Here is a 24,517-nt window from a genome sequence, read left to right on the forward strand (position 1 = left end):
AAATAATATATTTGATAAGGTGACGTATGTGATATGTCATGAAAATATTAAAATTATATATTTGATAAGTCAATATCATTTTAATGATGGCAAAAACTTGTGTGAGACGGTCTCACGGGTCGTATTTTGTGAGACGGATCTTTATTTGGATAATCCATGAAAAAGTACTACTTTTTATGCTAAGAGTATTACTTTTTATTGTGAATATGGGCAGGGTTGACCCGTCTCACAGATTGAGATCCGTGAGACGGTCTCCTATGAGACCTACTCTTTAATGATAGATATATGAGTGCAAGAAAAAAATTTGTGTAGACAATCTATGATCGTATTTTGTGATATTAATATTTTATTTGAGTCATTTATGAAAAAATATTATTTTTTTATGTAATATTATTTTTTATTGTGAATATCGATTGGGTTGACCCGTCTCATAGATAAAAATTCGTGAGATCGTCTTACATAAAATTTACTCTAAATATAATGGATAAACAACGTATAAAACTGATTATAAATTATATGTTAAAAAAAGTAGCTGTACAAAACACAACAAGAAAATAATGCTAAAAAATGTTTATAAATAAGCGTGTGAATCCTAATATTTTTTCGTAAATTTTATGTATAAAAAATGTAATATATTAATCAGTGTAAAAATAATAAATTAAATTAATTGTTGATGGGTTCATTGTGTAAAATCGTTGGTTAAAAACTAAAGGGAAAAAAAAGGTGTAAGAATAGATAATAATATATTTTAAATAAAATAATTTGATTAGATATTAAATAATAAAATTAAAATAACAAATTAGTCAATTGATTATACGAACTCCTCACAAAATAATAACATCGAACAATAGAAATATTCCAAAATGTTCCAACAAATAATCATATTTTAAGTTTTTTGTCGTCCTTATACGAAACTAACATGATATTAAATATTACTAACACTTATCACGACAAACATAATATCCAATAAGCAAGAAGAGAAAAAACGTTTTGGAAAATCATCAATTTATGACCAAAATTTATGTGAGACAGTCTCACGAATCGTATTTTGTGATACAAATCTCTTCAGGAGCGGCCCTGGGGTGGTCAACATGGGGCCACCGCACAGGGCCCCCAGCTGGAATGGACTGAATAGGGCCCAATTAAATTGGGGTTATGAGTATATTGGGTTGAATATTTGGACTTTGGATTTTATCTTCAAATTTTTTAGATATTATGTGGAATATAATGTTTTTTTTATTATAGATATTAGTTTATGTAATCAAATAATGAAATTTTCTTTATATTATTGATTTTAGTATTAGTTTTATATAAATACAAAGGACTTTTTTTTTTTTTTTTGCACCAGGTCCTTCAAAGTCTAAGACCGGTCCTGAATCTCTTATTTGGGTCATCCATGGAAAATTATTACTTTTTATGCTAAAATTTTTACTTTTTATTGTAAATATCGGTAGAATTGACCCGTCTCACAAATAAAAATCGTAAGATCGTCTTACAAGAGATATGTTCTCAATTTATTATACTAAAATCAAACTAAATGGTTAAGATTTACACGAGGAATAATCGAAATAGACGAACCAATTTTATAATTTCCTCCGAACAATAAAGAAAGATTTGATAGCCACGCACAAGTGATGTAAAATTTCCTTCTTTGGATTTGGCCGCCACGTTTTAACAAATAATAGTTTTAAATTTGAGGAGGGTGAGATGGAAACGCTCATACGTTTTAAAAAAAAGAAAAAAATACTCATCCAAAAATTTTAGAAATTAAGTAAAAATTATATGATTATGGTATTTTATAACATGATTATTTAAATTTAAATAAATATTTATATGATTTAAATAGATTTGTGAGCTGATAAAAAATTACGAGGCTATTTTTTTAATAATAAATTTTAAATAAAATAAAAATAAAATTAATAGAATAAAAAGATAAACCATGACATCAAAATTCGCATAATCTCTATAATAATAACAAAATTGGTGTAATTGCCTTTTTCTTTTTTTCTTTTTTCTTTTTTTAAAATTCTTATTACAAATGGCAATTTACTTCCTCTATCTTTTTTATTTTTTAATTACATTATTTCAAATTACAATTCATTCTTTTTACTACTTTTTCATATTATTATATTACCATTATTTAATATAAATAGAATTAATTATAAAAATTATTTTACACGGATGCAACACGATATTATACATGAAAGTGAACAACAATATGAAATACATTAATAAAAGACAACATGTAATTGAAATAATTTCGTGTGTAATATTTATAGATTTTCTAAATTTCAAGGAACTGGATCAATATTTTCACAGAGAGTGAATGCTCTTGACTTTCTGAATTGCTTCCTTCACCTTTTTCAAAGGTTCTTCATACAGGACTGCAGGGTTGTCAAACTCTGAAGCCCGGCTCGGTTCCCCAAGAAACGCGCGAAACGAGTCAGCAACAGAATGAGAAAGAGAACTCAGGTTGTAGCCTCCCTCTAAGAAAAACACACACCGGCCTCTGCACAAATCTTTCGCGAGTTGCTTGATGCTTGAGGCTAGCATGTAATATGTCCCTGTTGTGAACTGCAGACTGGCTAGTGGATCCAACACATGAGCGTCGTATCTGGACACAAATATTGCATGTAAATGAAAAGGGTGGTTAAGGAAAACGACACGTAGCAGGGGTCACTTAATAGCACAAACGAGTTCCAGAATTCATAGGAGTACTTGTCCTGCGTTATTGAATCTGAGAGGTAACCAAGCCGAACATATATGCCGTGGTTCATTGCTTTGATAGGATATATGTAACTAATTTTAATTATATACTCATTCAAACCTGTCGCTGATACGCGGTAGCAGTCTAATTTCGTGTTCATTTTCATGATGACTTTGACATGGAGTTTGATAGCAAGAACATCACAGGAGAAAATCTAAGCAGGAACTGGTGTTTTTATATAAAGAAAACAAGACGTGTTCGATAAACTTGCGCCCATCTAAATTTAGCCAATTGCTATGATATCTCCCAGGGAAGGATAAACTCTACAGCAATAACAACTATATATCACAAGAATTTAAACTAGGCGTGAATTATAAACATGAGAACAAGATGTAATACTTTTTAAGAGGAAATTAATTTAGGGGCTACTCACCCAGCTGAAACGAGAATTATATCTGGCTTGAACCTCTGAGCACAAAGGACCACAACTTCATCAAAGACAGTTCGCATGGCTATATCACCTGATCCTCCGGGTAAAGGAAGATTTAGTGTCGATCCTTCGCCATCTCCACGGCCTATCTGGTTTATTCTGCCGGTACCTGGATAGCTCCCATCCTACACAAGTTACAAAATATAAATGGAATAAGATTAATCACTCAACGTTAGATGTGTCAATCGCTTTAGACCTGGCATCAAAAGCTGAGAGTGATTTCAATGAGTAACATGTGCTTTACTGCTTTATACATGCTCCTTATTTTTTCAGATATATTGACTTTTGGGTCCTCGAGTGTTGGATACATTTTGAGAAGTCTCAGCAAGTGTCGATTTGGAGTGTTGAACATTGCTCGCATTTTCAAAGCAAGCCATGCATTCAAATAAATAGTCAAGCCCGAAATAATAATAGTGTACCAATTTTCAAACTGAGGGCATTTCTTGTATCCTCAGCATGAAACCATAACCAAAGTTTCTATATTTGGGTTAGGCATTCACGAATTGATGGATTTTTTTATGATTCCATACTTCTATGCATGAACCATCCTCAGATTTTACAATATAGCAAATATCATTGTCTGTCATCTTCATAATCATAGAACTTGAAAATGACCAACTGCTTGCTCAAACTCTAGGAATCGTGGTCCAGGGGGAAAAAGAACTCAAATTTAAAAAAATTTATTAGACATCTAGCTACATTTCTTCGACATTATTGATCGAAAACTGAAAATAACAAAGATACTCGGAGCATTTTGAACTTTGACAAATTAAAGTGCTTACTTGGTGGGTTGAAAGAAAAAATATGTCAGGGTCGTCGTAGAAGGCGTCATTGGTTCCATTCCCGTGGTGCACATCAAAATCAATGATAAACACACGCTTCAATCCATGAGCACGCTGCGCATATCGAGCAGCAATTGCCACATTTCCGAAAACACAAAATCCCATGGGTCCTGTTGGAACAGCATGATGACCCGGTGGCCGGACCAAAGCAAAACCAACTGGAGGATCTTCACTGATCTTTGATGCGGCTACCTTCATCATTAGACCATATTATCAGAGAATTTTTCCAAACGGTAGCAAATAATATCAGATTCATATGCATGTTGGACATGAATCAAACCTCAGATGATTATACACACAGTAGTTGTTAAAATAAAAATGTGAGTGAAAGACCATCACAAAGTGACTGACGCCTAGATTGAGACATCACCACTGCATCCACTATTGAAAGTCCAGCTCCAGCTGCCAATAAGGACTCCTGGAAGGTCTGTAGACATAGAGAATGTTAAAGCTAAAGAAGTTCATTAGCGCATGGTACAGATGCACTTCTAAGTCATGAACGATTCCAAATGATTTAATAGGCCAAATCCTTTCTTGCATCAAAATACACATTCTTCAGTAGGCAATCTAATTCACTACTTCACTCAAACATTGCTGATACTTGTCGGCTAAAGATAAAAACTGCTTATTATTTCAGAAGTGTGTCCTCACCGTGGAGGTAGCATAAGTTGGTCCAGAGCCTTCAATCAAAATGAGCCCTTGCTCAGAGGCTTGCGCCATGGCCTATAGACCATGAGAAAATATTTCAGATGGTAAATTTTTCAAGCACCAAAGACACAAAATTAGATTCTGCCAAAGACACAAAATCGTCTCAGACCTCAGATTCTGCCAATTTTGTTTTAAAAAAAGTGAAAATGGGTATAAATTATTGAGGCAGCTCAATAACTGGCAGTTTCCAAAGCCTCGCATTCCCACTATATATTTTGTTTTTAAAAATTTACTTTTTTCTTGAATGGCTGTATTTTTCTTTCTATTTCTTTTTTTGGCATAATTGAAACTGTAGTCTGAGAACAATTATAAGAACAAGAAAACACAGTTATTAGTTTTTGAATAACCAAAAGTTATAGCCACATAATTTGGCTTCAGCTCCCCATTTTTTGTTCTTCCAATCCAACTGTCCAGGCATCTATCTCTGGAAACAACCACAAATTTAATTTCTAAATTTGGTCTACACACATAACACAATAGAATCTAGAGATTAGAGTGGAATTATAGTTTACATTTTCTACCTCAGAATGCCAAAGGCAACTGAAGGCCAATATGAAGCCTTAACTAAGTGATATTTTTTCTCATTTACTGGTTAGTTGACTAGAACTTGTGTGGAGGGACAATAAAAGAATTGACATTAGAATTCAGAACTTCATTGACAGAAGCATGAAAATAAGCAATCAGAGAGCAAATAATATAACTACAAAATGGAAAACAATCACAGACATTTCTTGTAGGCAAGGTTAAAAGCTCAGAATGGAAATATTAAAAACAATGTAAAATATCATTTTTTTTCAGCCATAGCCCATATGTAATAGTTACATGTGGATGGATTCAATCAACAAGAAAAGACTAGCATGAAGGGACCTAATTAAAAAAGAGTTATACTATTCGTACCTTCTCAAGTCCAGATACATAAGCCCTTTCATGAACACTAGCTATATCATCGGAACTAGCAGGGCTGAATTTTCGAAGTTCTATGATCTCTGAGCTCCTGAACTGAAACACAAAGAGGATGATGAACAAGAAAGTACAATATCTAGTTTCAAAACAAAATTTAATGGGACAAAGTGACAATAATGCTTTTGCAGTAATCACAATAATCATTAAAGCTTCAACTGCTTCCATGCCCATTTAAACAATTAAAAGTTAAAGAAGAAAACCAGAAAGATACAGTAGAAGAATTCACTTGAAAGAGAGATAATTTTTCCCTCCTAGAAGCAAATCAGATTCTTTAACACTTCGTTAAACCAGACAAGCGATGCAATTATCAAACCCAGACAACTACCATAATTTTTGTTCAATCATATAAGATTCTCAAAGGGATTCGTGAAGACCTGGTTGAAGAAAATTAAGTTACACCATATGATTATAATTTTCCTCAAAAAAATTTACATTTTGCAGGGTATATTTGCAAAGCTTTTCATCCTTCTCTTTTAAATATTACAGTTTAGAGACTCGGAACAATTGTGTCAATATCAATAGAATTTAACAGTAATTTTTTCTGTTTTCAGAATATCACGAAATATTTTGACTCATTGAGATCAAATAATTAGTCACATGAATGCGTGCATCAAAATCGCCATGCATAAAAACAAGTGTCATGAATTATAAGAATGATCTGTCATACTTTTCTATGAAAATGGCAAAAGCTAATGTTTCGCACCTCTGGAGTCAACCCCATGGTTGCAAGCGTGGTGGTTATCGCAGGAACTCTAGAATTACATTCAGGGTGAGCATCCTGAAGGAAGGAATTCATAAGGTGAAAAAAATACAGATTAAACGAACTGAAAATGTCAACTGACCTCTAGAAATTGTGGCATTTGATGAACTAAGAACAACTAAATATTACTCGTCCATTAGATGAAGAATTCTTATACATCGGCCTTTAATTTCAGTCGGAATACAAACACAAATATAATTCCATTTCATGTGTAAAAGAAACCACGCTCTCCACAAATCTGTTTTGAAAATTATAATCAGCACTGACTAAAAATCCGACGTCACGAATATTTATACCTTGTTATGGCCCATGGCAGGAGCAACTGAATATATCACTTTGCCACTGAGCCACTCCGCTTTTGAAGGTACAGAAGGAACATTCTCCGAGCTCAAACAAAAAGTGAAACTCCCATGTTTTCTCGAACAATGTTTCCTTTCATATGTCACATAGTTCTCCATGTATACATTCTTGCTATTAAAAGCATAGAAGTGATGCTTATTCCACCAAATTATGCGACTCCTGAACCCCGAGAATACATAGCCTACAGGACCAAATGGGACGGTGAAGAAGACATAAAAACAATATCCCATAAACAAGATCCCAATGCATGCATGTTCAGTAGCTAAGAACTAGAAAAAAAATGCATTGCATAAAATGTCACACAAAAGGCCAACAGGATCAAATCTATACATCATCACAAACATGAGACAAACAAATAGGATAACCCGAACAAAGGGACCTCGTATTGCAGCTTATTCTTCAAAAATCCTCAAAATTCAACCATTGAAAATCACAAAATCTATCATGCTGAGATACACCACACCAAAAAAATTGCGCTTTACATAGTATCACTAAACTCACAACGATTTGATATGAACGAATTCAACCCATTAACAGGTAATCCAAGCTCAAAATTATTAGAGAAGGATGAAACTTATAAATTACCAGCACAAGATGAAGGCGTGGAGAATAAGCGAAGCTCCATTCAGATTTTTGAACGCCACATACTGAATCAACCGAAGATAGTTTCTCCAGTTGTTGGACCGTCAGACTTGAGAGCCTGAAGCATATTTGGGCCGTCAGACTTGAGAGCTTGAAGCATATTTGGGCCATTTCTATTGAGGGCTTTATCCTGTTTTGGGCTGAATCTAGGACCAATAGTTTATGTGGCCCGTATTAGTTGATCAATTAAAAAAACATAATCATAGGCTTAAACTAATTCATAGTCATAATCACGTATTAAAGATATCTTTATGAACTAGCGGGTTGGGCCTTCAGACTTGATATTAAAGCTTGTTTTGGGCTAAATCCAGGCCCATGATAATGTGGCCCGTATGAATTAATCCGTTCATGAGCTTATAAAACGAATTCATCATGCTGTAATATCTTTTGTTTGGTAAAAAATTGTCCCGAGTGAAAAAAAAAACACTTCATTCAAAAATAGTGGCGACTATATGTTTTGGGATTGTTCTCATAAAACATATGTTTGTTATTAATTTTTTATTTAAATAAAAGAAATAGACTAGATCTCTTGAGTCTTGTGAGACGGTTTCACGAATCTTTATCTGTGAGACGGATCAAACCTACTAATATTCATAATAAAAAATAATACTCTTAGCATAAAAAATAATATTTTTTCATGGATCACCCAAATAAGAGATTTGTCTCAAAAAATACGACCAATAAAACCGTCTCATACAAGTTTTTGCGAAAAAAGTATTTATTTTATCGTTTGATAGTTTTATGCTATATTGTGTAAATGAGTATCTATATTAAATCCATAATATATTATTATCACTATGATTTTAGTATATAAGAATTTTATATACAAGATACTTTTTTTTTTGAAGGAATATACAAGAAGATACTTTTTTTTTTGAAGGAATATACAAGATACTTAAAATCATAGATAATATCAATATTATATTATTAAGTGTGAGATTCATAGAGTAATTATCTTAAAAGACACTAAAATATTTAATTTTCGGGTTTTATAATTATCATTATTACCTTACTAAAAAACTCTTCAAGACACACCATATTTTACATAGAAATTTTTTTAAACAAAACTTCAATTTTAAATCGAACAACTCTTCTAAACTGAAAATAATTTCGTGTTAATTGTTTAGTATTATTTGATCAAATTAAAAATAATAATTACGCATGCAACACTTGTGTATGTTGTACTAGTATTTAAAAAGACTAAATGATTAAAATATGGATATTTAATTGATATATTTATTACAGTCTGCTGAAACTACAAATACGACAGTTTTACTTATATTATGTGACAGACACATACATTTCGAGATTCATTGATATATTTAGCTAGGAATATGATTTACTTTTGGGTTTCTCTACAATTAATAGATATTTTATAATTCTTATTAAATATATTTTCAGAATAAATAATAATTTTGAAATAAATGTCATAAACCAAAAAAAAAGTTTTATTATCAAATCAATTTTCCCACAAAAAAATAGAGTGGCATGAAGTCATGAACTAACAGAATACTCCCCTACAGGAATCTAATACAGAATTAATGAAAATCTTGGCTGATGAATCTCAATTTTTTTGTGCAACCCTTCTCTCAAACTGCATCAAAGCCAAGAATTTCAAGCTGGGGAGAGCTCTACACTCGTACCTAATCAAAACTGGTTTAATTCTTGATACATTTTTCGCCAACCGCCTTATAGACTTGTATGCCAAATGCAGCTCGATAGATTTGGCCCATAAATTGTTCGATAATCTTGCTTATAAGAATGCGCACTCGTGGAATACTATGATCTTTGCCTACAGTCAGATGGGCTGTTTTCGAAATGCCCGCCAGCTGCTTCATGAAATGCCTGAACCAAATCTTGTGAGTTATAATTCTATGATTTCGGGTTTATCTAGAAGTAGGTGTTATAAGGAAGCAATTGATTTGTTTAAGGGAATGCAAAGATGTGGAAGGAATGTAATTTTGATGGATGAGTTTACGGTTGTTGGTTTGGCAAACGCATGTGCTAACTTGGCTGAGTTGGGGCTTCTGCGCCAGGTACACGGTATTGCTTTTGTGATGGATTTGGATTTCAATGTGGTCGTTTCAAATGCTTTGATTGATGCTTATGGGAAATGTGGTGAAGTTGAGAGTTCTTATTCGATTTTTAGTCGAATGGAAGAGAAAGATGTTGTTTCTTGGAATTCGATGGTGGTTGCTTGTGCCAGTGCATCTAGAATGGTAGATGCTTGTCAAATTTTCGATCAAATTCCGGTTAAGAATGTGGTTTCTTGGACCACTTTGATCATGGAATTGGTACGAAACGGGGAGGGAGAAAAATCTGTGTCATTTTTCAAGAAAATGAAGGATGAAGGCGTAGTTCCTAATGATGTTACATATGTCAGTGTTTTAGGTGCTTGTGCTGATTTAGCTCTTATTGAAAGAGGGAAGCAAATACATTGCCGTATCGTTAGAATCAGAAGTAGTACGATCTTTGATAACGTTTTTTTGATCAATGCACTAATTGACATGTATTGTAAGTGTGGTGATATGATATCTTCACTGAGGTTGTTTGACAGACCATTTAATAAGGACATTGTTACGTGGAATACGATAATAACTGGTCTCGCTCAAAACGGTCATGGGGAGGCGTCTATTTCCATCTTTGAGATGATGATAAAAGCAAATGTTAGACCAAATCATCTGACATTCATGGCAGTTTTATCAGCTTGTAGCCACTCAGGTCTAGAATCTATGGGTGTTCAAGTTCTTGAAATGATGGAAAGAGATTTTAACCTTACTCCACACTTAGAACATTATTCAATTTTGGTTGATTTGCTCGGAAGAAAGAATAGGCTCAAAGAAGCAGTAGAGGTGATTGAGAAAGCTCCGAATGGTGCTGATCATATTGGAATGTGGGGTTCTCTACTAAGTTCTTGTCGTGTCCATGGAAACATGGAACTTGCCACAAAGGCAGCAGAATCTTTATTCAATCTAGAGCCTGAGAATACCGGAAGATATGTGATGCTTTCCAATATTTATGCTACAGCTGGGAAGTGGAATGATTCTGGTCGAATTAGAAAATTCATGGGCGAAAAGGATCTCAAGAAAGAAGCCGGGTTTAGCTGGATAGAGATAAAGAATGCAAGACAAAACTTTGTGGCTGAAGACAGGTTCAACTCTGACATGGTAGAAATACAAGAATTACTTCTTAGTCTTGTAGACCAGATGAAGAATTCTGGATATATGCATATTGAGATTCCGGTTTCTCTCGAACTTAATGGGGTGCCTCGATCTTATTTAACTTAGGAGGACTTTTTTTCAAAATCCAGTTATACATTGAAGAGGGAACTCACATCAGGTTATATGCAATAGTCCTCACGGCCCAAAATATAATATAATCACCCCAAACCGTGTGGTGACCCTCTGCCCCTCGATAACAATACAATACAGCAAAAAGAAGTTCGTTCCAAAAATGGCAAGATCTCCTAGAACAAGAGATCACTCAATATTGGCGAATTACTGATAATTTTATTTTGTTTTTAGATTATTATGGGTAACCATTCATATGGACCTCTTTATTATCTGGAAATTAAAAGTTATAACTTCAGTGTATGCTGAAAATTCATGAAATTTGAGTCCAAAAGTTGTTGCCATATAGATCCAATCCCAAGAAAACTATACAATATTGGGACTTATAATTAAAGCCTGGTTTCTAAGTCCATGACGTAAGTCCAAATTCTATGATCATATGGTCCGACATTATATGGGATTGATGGGCCTTCCATTAGAGTGTTTCTCTTGCATCCTCATAAAACCTCACTTGAATTTATGAAATCCATATATACAAACATTTTAGAGGGATTAATCTATGTTACACAGGGAGTGTTTCTCTCTTATTTTAATACTATTAAATCACATGGGTTCCTCACTTTTTTATGAAAATTGACATATATATTGATAATTCAAGGGCTATGACCGTATCATAGATGGAGAAATACTACAGATGTAGCATAGACTAATTCATTTTAGAGTATGTTCAATGTCGAGTTCAAACGATATGGATGCTAATGATAATACACACACACACATACACACACATATGACCATTTTGGAGTATGTTCGATGCCGAGTTCAAATGATATGGATGATAATGATACATATATAAACCATTTTAGAGTATCTTCAATGCCGAGTTCTTATGATAAGGATGACAATGATGGTCTATAGCAATGTTATAAAAATTCAATGCATTATCAAAAAAATAGGGGAATAACAATAATTGAACATTCAAAAAATTTACCCATAACCTCTTGAATTTTTTTGTCTCACCTTTATTGGTCTAACCTCTATCATGTTTTATATCTATTTTGTATTCCTAGACCATAAACGTTATGACATAACCAAATGTTAAGAGTCCGTGACTTGAATTCTAATAGGTCTGCCCGAAAAAGTCGTGATGCTAATTGTAGTACAACTTTAATTATGAGAATTTTTTGGGGTTTAGTGGCGGTAGCTGAGGGATTGGCTCACAGGGCCAATGTCGACCTCGTCCTATGTAACAATATCAACATTCTGACAAAAAATAACTAAAAGTGAAAACAAGAACCAATGTATTGGACTAAGACTAAGCTTACTGTCGGGAATAACTAAAAAAATCAAATTACATGATCAAAATTATAATTTTTTCGTGGTTAATTGAAATAAAATTATTTAAACTGGAAGTCCTCATCAACTAGCTAGCTAGATATTTTCATTTTCGATATAGAAAAGAATAGACATGCATGAACATTTAATGACATGGACCCTTCCTATATACATCATACAAACTAAATTCATTTCTTTTGAATAAAAGTAGTGACACCATATTATGCTAGAATTGAAGCTTGATGGTGCCTAGCATGGACGAGATTCAAGAACCATCTCCCCCAAACGTGCACACGCACGGCTAACAATAGGGTTTTGTTCCAAATTTCTCCAACAAATTGTATAAATCCAAGAGGAAAGCAATTAGGAGGCAATAGCCAATAGGGTTTTGTTTTTTAGGGTCTTAATCTTAGCAAGATCTTTAATTACCCCATCGAAATCTGTGTTAAGTTCCGATAAAATGTTTTTGTTTTCTAGCAATTGGGCCCTCTCTCGCATTTATATTGATTCATACATTTGTATCTACAATGTAAGACAACCCTTGTGCTAAATCAATCTCTTTAATGGATATTTCATGAATTCGAGTGAAAATGGGAAGTCAAATGTTACGTGTCTTTAATATTGAGATAGTGAAAGATATATATATTAGAAACTTGACTCTTCTAGGGAAAGGTAGGCCATCGTGCTACGCAATGAAATATGAGTGTAACAATATACGTACTCCTTTGTTATAGATATAAAAAGTTCATGTGTTTGCCTTCTAATTGTTGATTTTTTTTTTTGATTGTCCAAGTCATCATCACTGGCTTTTAAATTACAGTCAAATTTGGGAAAATGATATTTTTTTTTTACATTAATTCGTCTAATTTCGGGTTTTGGTCAATAATTAGTTTTTTAAAGTTTGAGTTTGGTAAAATAAATTTTTAATTTTCGACTATTTTGGTCTAATTACTGACACTGACTCTTGTCAATATGCTTATAAAAGAATATTTCAGTGCTTGGCTCAACTTGTCTATATGATGCGCGATTTGGTTGTTTAGTATCCTTTCGATGACCGTAAATCAAGAAAAACATTTTATAAATACTTGTCTAAACGAAGTCTTATATTCTATATTCTTAAAAATGATAGACAAAAACTTGTGTAAGACGGTTTCACGTGTCGTATTTTGTGAGACAAATTTCTTATTTGAGTCATCCATGAAAAAATATTGTTTTTTATGCTAAGAGTACTACTTTTTATTGTGAATATCGGTAAAGTTGACCCATCTCATAGATAAAGAGTCGTGAGACCGTCTCACAAGAGATCTACTCAAAATGATATTGTTCCGCACTACTGTTACCAGGAGATGATTAAATCGGTTTCCAACAGAAGATGACTACAAAGTTGGTGTAGCGATATGTTTAAAATTTCTCCATTTTAACTGTTTTCGAATTCTTAAAGTATTTTAGAAACTTAAATTTAAGCATTAATGTTTTGTTGAGAAACCGAATTTAAGATTCGAAGTCCTAGAAATTTGGACCTAATTTTTTGAAATTCAAAACTAGGATTAAATAAAAGAGATAGAGAGAACAAAAAAATTTAATTTTTATTATGAAAAAGAAAGTTATAGGGAAGTCCTATTCATGTATCCTTTGGTAAACCTTTTCGCAAACAAGAAATAATCCTTGCATAGCCAACACATTGAGCTTGCTCCCACACGTAGTCGATATGACGCCCGTGTTGAGCCCATATGGACCATCCATGGCGAAGTCATGGGACTCGTTAGAACAACTAGTTGAGCCATGGCATATTTCTTGGCGACTATTGAATCCAGTCCGTCAGATCTTGATATAATGATCAAGATCGCACAGATCGTCACTATTCATTTACCCGATATTGGTTTTGAGAAAATCTATACCTAAAAATATATGCTCAAATTGAACATTTCAATTTCAAGCCAATTTTCAATTTTATCGGACGAGAATCGTTGGAACTAACCCATTTTCCAACAAATAAATCTGTGACAACAATAAATAAATATGTCTTCAGAGTCAAAATAAAAAATAATTTTTATATAGAAGAGCTTAATAAATTATAATAAAACAATGATAATACAGCAAATCATCTCCAGTTAAAATCATTACTATCTATGTTATTATACACTATATTACAACATTTGACACTCCTGTACTAACTATTTTTTTCCAAAGTTTACTAATAATCATAAGTATAAAAATCACAATTATATATATATATATATATATGTATATATATATATAGAGGGTTGTTACCCTGCACCCCAGGGGTGCAGGGTAACATGGGCGCCTGAGCCAGCTGGGCGCCACGTTTAGCGATGGTTTTATGATTCCGTCGCCACGAGCGACGGTTTTTTAAATCCGTCGCTACTAGCAACGGTTTGTAATAAACCGTCGCTAATTGTCCAATTTTTTTAAAAAAAAACTGGCACAAACGCTCACTCACAATAGAGAGGGGTGTTAACACCCCATTGTGGGTGCTCTTATGAAAGTGATTTTGTATCCATACTGTAGATAAATTGAGATCAAACAACAGAATTCAAAATTTCCAAGATGTGCAAGGTGTTTCATTGTTCGGTAAAATTTGTAAATCTACTTTTTCTATCGGCTGTTAAAGATTTATAGGACACCAACCGAAACCGGATTTTATATCCAACAGCTTCAGTGTTTGATTTTTCAAACACAAAATTTACCTTCAAATACCCTGCACATCTTGGAAATTTTGCATTCTGTTGATTGATCTCAATTTATCTACAGTATGGATACAAAATCACGTCCATAAGAGCATCCAGAATGGGGTGTAACACCTATTTAACACCCTTTCCATTGTGAGGCCGCCTCTGTGTCAGTTTTTTTTTTAAAAAAAAATTGGTGTTTAGCGACGGTTTACATTAGCCGTCGCTAGTGACGACGGATTATGGTAAACCGTCGCGAGTAGCGACGGAATCTCAGAAACCGTCGCTAAACGTTGTTACGTTATGCGCGGGCGTCAGCACAGTGCCAGCTGTGCAGGCGCCCATGTTACCCTGCACCCCTGGGGTGCAGGGTAACAACTCTCATATATATATATATATATGTATATATATATATATATATATATATGTATGTATGTATGTATGTATGTATGGTGTGTTTAATTTTCTATAAATGAGTGGACCTCCAATCATTTATATATCTATAGGTAGCACTGATATTTTCAAGAGAGAGAGAGAGAGATACTACTATGCATATGAAAAGATGGTCAAAATTCGAAGCTAAAAAACAATGGGACCATAGGCAAGTGAGGAATTCATGAGCCTTGGAGAGAAACAATCAAATCACAGATGGATTCAGATATGGTTTGAACACAAATCTTGTATGGCTTTTACAGAACCAAAGGCCATAGAAATGTCGCAAGATAAATGAAGAATGATAAGTGTCCCTAAAATTATGTCTGCAAATTTGTCAACCTAAGCATATGGTTTCTTTGTTTCCTAGATGTTTGTATTCCTCTTGTTGGCATCAAATATAAACTGGGTTTTAGTTTTTTTTAAAAGAGATATTGTCATATTTTGTCTGCAGACCAGGGTCAGGATTTTGTAGTCTAAATTTGTTTGTCTCCTCTGCTCGTTATTTAATAGTCTTTTTGTACATGGGAAGATATTTATGGCCTCAGTCCTGTGGATGGATCCACCACTTTAGGGATTTATAGCTTGCATTGTGTCTAGTACTAGACTTCATGTAGCATGCTCTGTAATACCAAGTATGGTTGGTTGGTTTATAAGTGAGTGAGACATGGGACTCTTATGAGTTCAAATTGTGTCGAACCAGGTCGCGCGATTAACATTTTCCATTTGAAATTATTTTCTTAATTGTCTTGTTTTTCGAACCGTTCAACGGTGAAAGTCACGTATCTTCACAATGATAGGATATTGTCTACTGTGGAGATAAATCTTCGTGTATTTGTTTTGGATTTTACCAAAAGACCGCATACCAATACAAATATCATTCATCTTATTGACATATTGATCTTTTCTCGTGTATTTTCAACGTGAGACTTTGGTTGAATTCTCGACACGGACCTAAAGTCATTTTGATCTATTTAACCAAGAACAGTCCGATCGGAATACTACTTTAAACTGATTACATTATAGCCATGTCGTCCACGAATCCTTCATGGATTGTATCAACTTGGATATATATATATATATATATATATATATATATATATATATATAAAAGTTACATGGTATTCTATGTTATCTTTGTAATGAACTAGACATGATTTGCTACAATTTTTGTTGTCACATTCGAAGTGCATCGAAAAGAAATCTAATTAGAAAGGAAGAAGAAAATTCGGTTTTTTTTTTTTTTAAAATTGGTTTAAATTGAATTTTGGTTATCTAATTAGTTAAAGTTATAGTTTATTAATTATAATAAGACTTTATGCAACATTTTCAGTAAAACTAATTGAAGTCCTAATATAGCATTGGATATATATCGCTGACGTAACGGTGATCGTTATTGACATCATGTTTTAATCTATTTCATATATCATATTTGATTATATTTCTTGATCATGAGATCGAAAATCGTGTAATTTAAACTCTAATACTTGTTAACAACACTCAACCTATTTTTTTTTTATCTAACTAAATGCAAAAATTACCCTTCTCTGTTTTTCAAGTTTTTTAAAGATAGATAATTATTTAAAATTAAAATAATTTGTCAAAAGTAAAAATTATATTTTTCATATAATTATTGGAGTAAATAATATTTAGATAATCAATATGATAAAAAAAAATCAAATTAATAAGGATTATTTATGCAAAAAATATTTTCTAATTATTAGATGCTCTGACTAATTTTTTTATTATTTATTATTGCTCCAAATTTTATTATTTATTATTATTACATGGATGGTGGGTTTTTCACTATTACCTGAGAATTTGAATCGAACTCATACATCTTCTATGTTGGATGACTGATGAGGTTTATGTCACCACACTACCATTAGAGTAGCAAAAAACTGAACTTCATTATACCTAATATTGTATTACTCGATTGACATCACATCAAAATAATAATAATATTTACAATTTTTAGTTAGGCTACAAAACAATTAATATGTATGTATGTGTGTGTATATATATTATTTAAAATCTTACTATTATATTACTAAAAAAAACTATCAAATAGATATACATTTTCTAATATTTGATGAAGTACGATATTATTTTAAGTTGTTAATTAAAGAAAACAACACCTCACAACTAACACAACTAACTAAATGCATAAGATCCAAAATGTGATAAACTATACTAACTGCATGCGAATTTAGAAAAAATGAAAATGACTAATTAAATAGTTTTAATTGCATAAATTAAATATAGTGTACATGCTTACATGTTTAAAATGCACTTTTCTACATGAATGTATAAAAGTGTGTTTTAAAGCTTATTCGAGACGCGATCGAAGAATGGAGACTGGGGGCTATATGAGGCAAAACAATTTTATTAATTATTTTTAATTGTTTAATATATGGTATATGTTGTGTGGTATTTTCAAAAATTAGGTGATTTTATATGCCGAGAAGTATTTTTAAACGATATTCGATTTTCGACGAAAATATGAACTTTTTGAGAACTCGACTATTATTTTCACAAACTTTCCTAAACAAAATATATTAAACAATAACTAATGGGTTTAATGAGCCTATTATACTTGACTAATTGGCTCAAACTTGCAACATGTTTTAACTAAAATAAAAGGTCAAAAAACCCTCCCACAATCCACACAAAACACACACACATATCACACAACAATACAAGGACTCTTCGGCAACACACCAAACACACACAACATGAAAATTTGAAGGAAAAACTCGTGAGTTTTGGAAGGAAAATCAGCATAGGGTCTTCTCCTCGTCGAGTCCTCGCATCGCAAAATTGTTTTTGAGCGTAATATACACAAAGACACGCCTTAGTCTTATTTTTCTTATCTATCACACCATATTATGGATTTGATGTATATTTACATAAAAATATGTTGCCTTGCATTTATTTTTGTTTTTATGCCATGCTTTGTCAAAAACTCATGATTTCATGATCCAAAACCTGTGTTAATGGTGCATGAAAAGGATGCCATCATAGGGATATGGGAAAGGACAAGTTTAAGAGAGTTTAAGGGCCTAGACAAGCTGATACAAGGGCTGGACATGAAGCATGAAGGGGTTGCTCGAAAATAGAACTCTTGTGGGACAAGGACTCTTCGGCTAGGACACTTTGAGGGCCACGATGGTTAGCTGCCATTTATGGCTTGACCGGGAGACTTAGGACGGCTGCATGATGGTCTTAGGGTGGCTGCACAAGGGTCGGTTCAAGGGCTAGGGGGGATCGCGTGAGAGGAAGAGACGTGCACATGCTATAATTGACTGGTTGAGGGGCCAGGGCTTCTATAAAAAAAAATATGATCAATATGATGTGCACATTTTTAATTTTTAATCATGTTGTCGGGAAATTCACGATTTTAGCCTATTATTATTTTTCCTTTCAATTTGAGTCTTTCCACTAGAGTGTTGTAGCGAAATTATTATTATTTATTGTTATCATTATCATCATGGACCAACAAATTGCATTTTAGTTGTATATATTTACCTATTTGCAGTTTGGATCTTCCATGTTGTCATATTTCACTCTTAACCTTTTATTTTTCATTACTTGAAAATTTAGTCTTTTTTTCATTGAGAACTCTAATGTGTGACTGCCACATTAGTGCCATGTCTGCACCACATTGAAACAATGAGTAACATTGCAAAATCAGCAAAATAATAGACGGACATTGAAATTTGACAAAATAAATGATAAAGTCTTTTTGTTATCATCTATTTTGTATTGTTGAGAATAAAGTTTTTTTGTACCGAAAGCTTACAGCTTGTCCATCGACAGATTTTAGTCGATGCAAGAGTTCAAACATTTATCTATGGTGGTTTACAGATTTTTGTCGATACATCCCAAGATATAACGACTTTGGATTAGAAATACAACGAACTTCAAAACTCGACGAGCAATAAAATTCTTAAAAGAAGTATCCTATTTTACATGTAGAAACTCTATGTGGAATTGTTTCGAACCTCGAATCATAATTCAGAATGAAAAGAGAAGCAATGAATTTGATTTCCCAGGAAATTCCTGTTTATGTAAAATGAAAAGTTATGAACCGTTTCGAATGAAGGGACACAACTCGCCTAAGGCCAACATAACGCGGCTGACTTAATTACACAATCAAGACCTTGGTACATCCTGGTTAGATATATGGAAATTAAATAAATTTTATTTACCTAAAAAGATGAATATTAGATTACCCGACTGGTACCCGAGACTGTTATGGACCCAACCCATGGCGCGCATGAGCTAGCGAGGGGTCCAAATTACTTTTTTAATCGACTCACATAGCTCGTTCGACTTTTTTTTTTGAGTATTTTATGTTAAAATTGTAATATATGAGCACTGACAATAATCACGCAGTAATGGAATATGATTCTATAAAAACAATGATTCTCTCATTAGTCATTCCTATTGATGTAACAAGCATAAGGAAATGAATGGTGTTAGGAATGTCAATTCAATTCTCATACATTTATAATCATATTTTAAAATTATAGCCTTACCTTGAAAACAATTCATTTATTCTATATTTTGTTTTACACAATTTTCCTTAAATAAAATTACAATTTTAATAATGTAATTTGATTTGTGTTTGCTTTTAGTCATGCAATTTGTTAATGTTTGGTTTTCATCTACTAACTTAGAATTTTCTATTTTGGTCATTTCACCCGAAACAACTGAATCTATCAAATATTGCTTATTTGGAACTGATACTCTCCTACATAACTCATATAACAAGATCATTCATATTAAAATCTATCTAAGTAAAATTATAGGGAACGACAAGCTTTTTTCCTATCATTTTGAAATATTGAATGTCATTTTGATTTATTTTTCACTTTTTTGTTTAGATTTATTTGATGTGTGTAATATGAGTTTATACTCGTTACATGAGCTACATATAAGAACATCGATGTCAAATAAAATAAACAAATTTCGAAAGAGTTAGTAGGTTTTTGCAAAAATAATGACAAAAAAAATACGAGATGGAAAATAAATATTGATAAATTATAAGACTAAAACATGTCAAATTACAAAGATTACTAAAATCACAATTTTCCATTTATGTTACAAAAGTTATCTTCAAAGACCAAGCAAATAATAAAAGTGGTGAGAATAATTGATTGAGCTTATATGGAATATTAGAGTTTAATTTGTCCGAAAAGTGCTTTCAAAACCAGATCGGGCCGATCGGTTCGACTAAAAATTGGTTACGGTTCTGGTACGCAACAACCCTAAAAAATTGTTTTAGCGATCAAAACTGGTCAAAATCCGATCGAACCGGCTATGAAACGGAAAAAAGTTCAACTGGTTTTTAGAATTTTTTATTTTTTTTTAAATTTAATATTTTGTTATATATATACATGATCATTTGGAATTTGGGTTTCGTTAAAAATATTATTCTATCAATAATATAATTTATTTAATTTATTGTTTTTGTTTTTAAAAAACATATAACTATTTATGTTTAAACTTTGGCAAAAACTTGTGTGAGACGATGTCACGGGTCGTATTTTGTGAAACATATATCTTATTGGGGTAATCCATAAAAAAATATTACTTTTTATTATGAATATCGGTATGGTTGGTCCGTCTCATAGATAAAGATTCGTGAGACCGTCTCACAAGAGACCTCCTGCTCTTAAACTTTAGTAAATATATATTTTTTGTATTATATCTTTTTTATTATTTACATGCAAATTTAAAATCTTTATAATTTAAAATATATTATTTATGATATCATATTATTATTATATATAATATAACAATTTTCCGATCCGACCAGTTGAACCGTTTTTCAAACTAAACCAGTTTGATCACCGATCCAGTTATAAAAACATTGGTTAGAAATGTACAGATGGCCACATGAGAAGACAAAGACAAGTCAATTTTATTGAGGGCAAATTCCCTATCTATAACCAAATATAAGAAATTATATATATAAATAATAATTTAGACTTGATCACCCTAATTTTTTTATTCCCATTGCACTTTCAATGGGAGGTCTCACTAATATTTAAGACCCTTTCAATAATATAGCCAAATAACATTAATTATCATAATGAAAACTCTCTAAAATACCAAACATCGAAATCCAATTGCCAAACCTCACAATAAATACAAATACATTAAGGTGTCACACACTTACATACTTGCGTGCTTGAAAACAACGATGCACCATTCCATCCAAAAGAAAGACAAAAAGAAGATAAACCACCTCAAGAACTCCCCCACACTTGCCCATATTCTATCGAACTAGAAGACAAGCCAACCCCATGATGAAAATCAAAGCATCCAAAGGTAACCGGAAAAAAAAACAAGAAAAAAGAAAAATGGGAAATTGTATATATTTTTGGCTATGTGATGTGTACGTTTTTTAATTTATGATCAAATTATCCGTCAATTCAAAAGTTTTAATCCACTTACTTGTACATTTTCTTCTGATGTCACGTCAGTATTCAGATGAAAATGGTTTAAAATCGAAAAAAACAATTTAGTGGAATAAGACTGTAAAATGACCGACAATATGACCAAAAACGAAAAACATACAAGAAACAAAACCAAAAAACCCTTATTTTTCCATAAAGAAAACCCAAATATCGGCACCAATAATATTTAAGGTTGTGTTTTTTTTGAAGGTTTGTGAATATGAAGCCATTGGACAAAGTTTTGTAGCGTAGCAGTATCTGCCCGGTAGTGGTTCTGAGTGAAGTCTCTCAAATCCGACCATGTGAAATCTGGGTACTTGCTTGTCTCTTCTCTGCGCATAAGATCCTTAGGGGGCCTCACCTTTTTGTCCTCTTTAGGGTTCACAAAGAATACAAGCGATCTTCTTGTTTTATCCTTGTTCACCACTGCCCTGTGAAGGCAACTCTTGTATCTCCCATTCGATAAAGCCTGCATATATGTACAAAAATGGGATGTTAATTTTAATTGGTCGATATTTGTATTTTTGTTGACTTTATATATTAGCAAATTCTTTGTATTTTGTCTTACAGATATAGGTATACTCCTGTGGGTGGTATATTGATATTGTACTGACCAAATTTGCAGTATATGTGCTGCACAGTTTATATTCTAAATTAGCCAATTATTCCACAGGATTTCAAGAATAACTTTATATCTTTTCATTTTGTTTCTTGACCTATTGTTTAGCTGAATTTTCGACAACTCTATATCTTTGATCATAAAACCAATTATTTAACAGAATTTTCAAGAACCCTTTATATCTTTTAAATTTTTTCTACGACTTCAATTTTTTTTTACATAAATTCTCCTGCTAAATGGGATATATATATATATATATATATATATATATATATATATATATATTTGCATAAGACTTTTCAAACAGGCAAAAAGACAAAAAAACTGACTGATTTATGATAAACTGGCCACCGTTTTAGCACTTGGGAATGGAGATTGAAAGAACTGATCATAAGTGATGTCACTAAAAGCTTTATATATATATTTTTGTGTAATAAAATTTATAATATGAAAAAGTACACATGTAATATATTCATCTGTATGTAATTTCTGTTGTCCTTGATTGATTAAACATTTCTCATTGTACTCACAAATGTGACGAACCACTTGTCGTATCTTTGTTTTTCCTATCGAACTCATTACACTAATATAAGTTACCACATTCAATGCATGCAAAAGTATTATGTTTCTCCAAAAGAGTTGAAAGAGAGCCTATCATTTCTTGAGTACTCATGCGCACATGCAAGCATACACAACACCAAATACAGCAACATGACATCTGACTTAAGGTAATTAATGTATACATTCTTACCACAAATGTGTCACCGATGTTGACAACAAAGGCATCGGGACGAGGGCGAATGGCTCGCCATTTGTTGTCCGAATAGATTTCGAGCCCTCCAACTTGATCTTGGTGAAGTATGGTTAAGGAATTGGGATCAAAATGCGGTCCGGTGCCAAAAGTGAGGCCAGCTTTCTTGCAAGGTGGATAGTTATTTCCTCTCATGATCGAGACACCGTCTTCGAAAAACCGGCGAAAATGGAACCGATCAACTCCCAAGCTAATTGCCAAGAGTTCGAAAATGACGAGGGACAAGTTTTTCATCGCTTCACAGTACTCTTGATAAACAATCCTAAATAAGAGGAAAAAATAGAACTACTATAAGAATTTAAGCAATATTGGAAATGACCATGCAGAAGAAATTGCATATGTAACTGGATTTAAGTTATACATACATATTTATGTTTATGTGTGTGATGAAAATTGAATCTCACCCGGCATCTTCGAATTCTTCCCCCATGACAGATTTGATGTAGTCAACCACATCAAGTCCTTGATCATGTTCATGTTCATAAGTGAAGGAGAATGTCTCCTTCCAGGGCAATTTGGACGAAAAACGATCGGCGTGAGCACCAGAATACCCGCAAAGATCGCCTGGTTTTTTTTTCTGAGCAAGCTTCTTGCTCAAAGGGAGCTTGAAGAAGGCATCCATATGCTCGTAAGCAGAGCGGATTGCACTTGCACCTACACCGTGATTGATAACTTGAAAGAAGCCATGGTTTAAACAAGCAACGCTTACTTGTTTTGCAGCAAGACTAATTGCTTCCAAATCACCATTGAAGAAGCCCTTCAAATCTATAGGGTGCTCATTAAGCTCATCTTGTGAAACATAGGCTAAGTCCTCGTGTGGCCAAAGGAATTGTGCAGGGAAGTTTTCTTGTTTTTCTATAATGGATGTGTCAAAAATCAGAACCCCTTTTTTCTCTCTGTTGGCTTTGTGGCTTGATGAGGGATGAAGATTGAGAGTTGAAGCACTTGATTCCATTTGGATTTGGATTTGGTGTGCATTATGAGGGATTTGACAATGTGAGAAAGACAATTTTTATAGAGGAATAAAGATAATAATATGTGGGTTGAGAGGTAGTAATATTTCCAATTTTTACTCACCATTACATGAAAAACTATTAGTTACATTATACACCTGTGGACGCCCAGAGATGTTCGCACGAACATTTTGGAGGCGTCCAGCTAGAGATGTTCAAATTTCGGATAAAACCGAAAAAACCGAACATTAAATTGAACGAAAACCGAATTTTATAATTCGGATATAAATGTTAAACCGAAATTTATTTGATTCGGTTTTGGATTATACATTTCGAAACCGAATCGACCGAAAAAACCGAAATTTCATTAAATTAATAATTTTATTTTTATTATATATTTTTTGAGATTATATTTTGTGAATTATGAATTTTGAACAATATTTAGTTG

General features: G+C 32.8%; 3 protein-coding genes across 4 annotated transcripts; 1 reads left to right on the forward strand and 2 right to left on the reverse strand.

Moving 5' to 3' along the window:
* Positions 1 to 2,182: 2,182 nt before the first annotated feature.
* LOC140805994 (histone deacetylase 14, chloroplastic) lies at positions 2,183 to 7,516 on the reverse strand. Of its 2 annotated transcripts, none has more exons than XM_073162398.1 (9): positions 7,416 to 7,516; positions 6,767 to 7,011; positions 6,414 to 6,488; positions 5,645 to 5,746; positions 4,691 to 4,762; positions 4,410 to 4,466; positions 3,980 to 4,231; positions 3,141 to 3,322; positions 2,183 to 2,614 (listed from the first exon to the last, which is right to left on the reverse strand). In XM_073162398.1, the coding sequence occupies exons 1-9, from the start codon at positions 7,453 to 7,455 to the stop codon at positions 2,314 to 2,316; spliced, it is 1,326 nt and encodes a 441-aa protein (XP_073018499.1). In that variant the 5' UTR covers positions 7,456 to 7,516; the 3' UTR covers positions 2,183 to 2,313. The 2 variants fall into 2 exon arrangements, with proteins under 2 accessions (XP_073018499.1, XP_073018500.1); XM_073162399.1 differs by lacking the exon at positions 7,416 to 7,516 and adding an exon at positions 7,210 to 7,354.
* Positions 7,517 to 8,945: 1,429 nt separating this feature from the next.
* Positions 8,946 to 11,108, forward strand: LOC140804619 (pentatricopeptide repeat-containing protein At2g21090-like). The gene has a single exon (XM_073160688.1). It carries the CDS (start codon positions 9,014 to 9,016, stop codon positions 10,757 to 10,759), a length of 1,746 nt encoding a protein of 581 aa, XP_073016789.1. The 5' UTR covers positions 8,946 to 9,013; the 3' UTR covers positions 10,760 to 11,108.
* A 10,254-nt stretch (positions 11,109 to 21,362) lies between these two features.
* Positions 21,363 to 24,121, reverse strand: LOC140804713 (gibberellin 20 oxidase 2-like). The gene is made up of 3 exons (XM_073160806.1): positions 23,521 to 24,121; positions 23,057 to 23,378; positions 21,363 to 22,155 (listed from the first exon to the last, which is right to left on the reverse strand). Exons 1-3 carry the CDS (start codon positions 24,069 to 24,071, stop codon positions 21,874 to 21,876), a joined length of 1,155 nt encoding a protein of 384 aa, XP_073016907.1. The 5' UTR covers positions 24,072 to 24,121; the 3' UTR covers positions 21,363 to 21,873.
* Positions 24,122 to 24,517: the final 396 nt, after the last annotated feature.

The sequence above is a fragment of the Primulina eburnea genome, chromosome 11 (assembly GCF_022965805.1).
Source record: "Primulina eburnea isolate SZY01 chromosome 11, ASM2296580v1, whole genome shotgun sequence".
In the NCBI taxonomy this organism is placed as follows: Eukaryota; Viridiplantae; Streptophyta; class Magnoliopsida; order Lamiales; family Gesneriaceae; genus Primulina; species Primulina eburnea.